Raw genomic sequence first — 3,276 nt, 5'->3', positions numbered from 1 at the left:
CAGAAGCTCTCCCACACACTCACCGGACCTGGGCTAGCCCTGGGCGAAATGTGTGACTTATTGTAACTGTCCTACTAAACTGTTTTGGAAATGTCTCAATGCTATTTCTTTATCAACAAAATTATTAATGAAGTAAAATAAAAAGGAATAATTTTTCAACATAAATGATAAAATTATTGAAAGAAAAAATGTAAATGATTGCATCCAAACCCTGCGGATGCTAAAAACTTTGACAGACTCCCTGAAATAGTTAATTAAAGGGAGTATGAATTACTGTAGTCTCACCTCAGAATTCATCTCCACCTACATTGCTTCAACCCTGTATACTCACCAGTGCTCTAGAATATATGCAGTAAGGGATTTTTTGCATTTCTCCTGTAATATAGAATTTGCTTTCTCCTGCTCAGGTCCAATCCCAAGGGTCTACATCTATTTTGCAAGAGAAAATTCCTTCTTGAAGATTGAGATGGCTACTGCAGAAATGAAGATACCTCTTGTAGAATCTGACTATGCTGAGCTGGTTGTAGATATAGGAACAATCACCCTAGGAGAGGAGGCTAGGGAAAGCATGGATTGTCAACTGAGAGCTCATGAGCGAGAAAAATTCCTAAGAGGTTTATCTGCTGCACTGAAGGGTAAAGTGTCAGTAGTCACAGGAAAAATTAAAAATGAAGACTATGTTTATGTACACGGAATAGGACAAGACTTGGAACAGCCTGTTAGGAAGATTGTATCAGATGTTCATAATCATCTTGATTTCGTGTTCAGAGAGAACACATTACTGATTTTTGTGAAGTGCAGCTTACGTGATGAGGAATATGGCACCTTGAACACTCATTTGTACCGAAGGAATATGACAGATGAAGATCAAATGAATGAGAGTGCTGCACTCAAGTTCCTCAAGGAACTGAAAAGAACTGGAGGAAGATCATATTCTACACCAATATTGACAGAAGACTGGGATGTTATGAATGAAAGTCACAATGAAGCCATTGCTGCTGAATTTTTTAACAGTAAAGGGCTTATAAAAAAGGAACAGTTCCACATTACTAAATCCAGTATGAAAATTGGAGATTTCCATGTTACTGAATCCACTCATGTTGAAATTAAGACACTCAAGACAGAAATGTGGTTGCAAGACATTAAAGAGAAGCTTTCTAAGTATGTTTCTGCATTTGCAAATACTGATGGTGGCTACTTGTTTTTTGATTTAGAAGAAAATTCAAAAGAAGCAACTGGATTTAAAGCAAACAAGTGTGATCTCCTCACATCAGAAATGCGTATACAACAGACCATCAGGAAACTGCCTGTCTATCATGATGTGTCTGATAATGCGAGCTTCTTCCTCAGATTACACACAACTCAGCTGTCCTTCCCTAGGGATTGTGTCTGCTAATTTTCACCAGTTTTATTAAGAGCTGTTTTACTCAGGTATTATTATTTATGCACATATTGCTATTATATATATATATATATACATATGCGGCCAGTTAAAGAAAGGAGTTAACAATAAGGATTCCAACATGATGGGACAGTGTTCTCTTTCAGACATGAGTACAGTCAAGAAATTTCAAATTATATTACTCAATCTTCTTTCTCTGCCTTACTCTTATGAGTGACTTCTTCCTTTCTTACACACACTCAGAAGATACACTAGACCGTAAGCCATTATCTGCACTCTGTACTGTCTTAGATACTTTTCACTCAATGCTTGGACAAAATGCCTGACACTCAAAGTTAAGGATGGAAACATTTATTTAATTCACAATTAGTGCAGATTTCAGTCCAAGGTTTGGAGCTCGCCTAACATAAAAGTCCATGTTAGGGGTCTGATGGATCTGTGATGGATGCTTACTGCAAAAACAAGGCTGGAGCTGCTCCTGGAAGTGGAATGCTCCATCCTTTCTCAGTTCTGTTTGGCATCATTTAAGTGATGAGTCCTTCTAGGGAGGAGCCTGTTCACCCTTGGGTGTGGAATCACTGAGCCAATTTAGTTAAGCTTTTAACTTCTCAAATTTATACAATGTATCAACCACTACAGTAGCTCTGTGTTTTATTAAGGTTTTTTTTTGTATGAAACCCAGTTTTTTTTTTTTTGATCTACAGCTTTGGAGCTTCCAACTTATACTTAATTGGCAATGTTATGTTGGTGACAGCATATGATGACAGGCAGCATGTGGCAGAACAAACCTACTCACCTCACAGGGAGTAAGAGAGAGCAAGAGGAAGGAGGAAGTGCTAGGGCCCCACGACCCTTTTTAAGGGCCAAGGAAGGAAAGGGAAGAAGCTATAGCCCCCAGTCTTCTGCAGTAGAGATCTGAGTCCCCAGCAGAATTGACTGTTTTACTCTGGTTGCAAATGCAGTGCTCTTTCTAAGACCTCTCACTGACCCACCACTTGCTAAAGGTCTACCAGCTCCCTATAGTACCATCCAGAGAGCAAGCCTTTGCCACATGAAGCTTTGGGTGACAGTTGGGATCTCAACTATAGCATTATCTCCTTAGCTGACCAAAATTCTTGTTCACTCCATAAAGCCAAATGCATTCATTTCATGTGCAAGTATCATAAATTCTTCATTGCCTTGACTTGGCTCCAATATCCAAATGTAAAATCTCCTCTGAGACTCAAGGTAAATTCAGTTTGTAAGTCTTCTATTAAAAAAAGGCATGTCATTTTATATTTGTGTATGATATAATGTTGCTAGTCACAGGATGAGTATTCACATTTGAAAGCATAGGACAAGTGCAGAGAGTTACAGGACCAAAGTAAAGCCACAACTCAACAGAGCAAACATTAAATCTTACAGCCTATGTCTGGCATCAGGGACTTACTATGCCAATGACTTTGCTGAGCACATGGTGGAAGAAAACTGCTCATCTCATAGCTGGGCAGCGAATGCCAGAGAAGGGAAGGGCATGTAATGCACTCCCCAGTACACTTTGAACTAGTTAGTATTCATCTTTTGAAAGCTTGCTCTCCACCTAGTAGCAGCATCCTAAAGAGCCAGCCTCTTGTACATGGAGCTTTGTGAGAGCAGCGGGATCTTTTAAGGTGGAAACAGAAGCTTCCTCCCTAATACAAAAATCCACTTCACCCCAGATATTTCCTCCATACCCCTTTTGTGCTTAGATTTTATCAAAGATACTTCAAGCCTTGCTCTTCCTCTTTCTCCTCTTCCTTCTCCTCTCCCTCTCTTACTTCTCTTCTACTTCCTTCTTCTTGAGCTCAATTTCAGCAAGAACTATATCAGAAACACTAATATCTTTTATTAGTGTC

At 39.3% G+C, this 3,276-nt stretch overlaps 1 protein-coding gene across 1 annotated transcript; it reads left to right on the top strand.

The window, feature by feature from the left end:
- The first annotated feature begins 481 nt into the window (after positions 1–481).
- On the top strand, positions 482–1,396 carry LOC101575646 (schlafen family member 12-like). Its single transcript, XM_004643046.1, has one exon. The coding sequence runs from the start codon at positions 482–484 to the stop codon at positions 1,394–1,396; it is 915 nt and encodes a 304-aa protein (XP_004643103.1).
- The last annotated feature ends 1,880 nt before the right edge of the window (positions 1,397–3,276 follow it).

Source organism: Octodon degus, unplaced genomic scaffold (genome assembly GCF_000260255.1).
Source record: "Octodon degus isolate 3935 unplaced genomic scaffold, OctDeg1.0 scaffold00164, whole genome shotgun sequence".
NCBI lineage: Eukaryota > Metazoa > Chordata > Mammalia > Rodentia > Octodontidae > Octodon > Octodon degus.
The sequence above is the reverse complement of the archived record's forward strand: the minus strand, read 5'-3'. Positions and strand labels throughout refer to the sequence as shown.

Excerpts from the sequence above, each read along its gene's own strand:
- LOC101575646 (XM_004643046.1), top strand. The coding sequence starts at position 482 with ATGAAGATACCTCTTGTAGAATCTGACTATGCTGAGCTGGTTGTAGAT.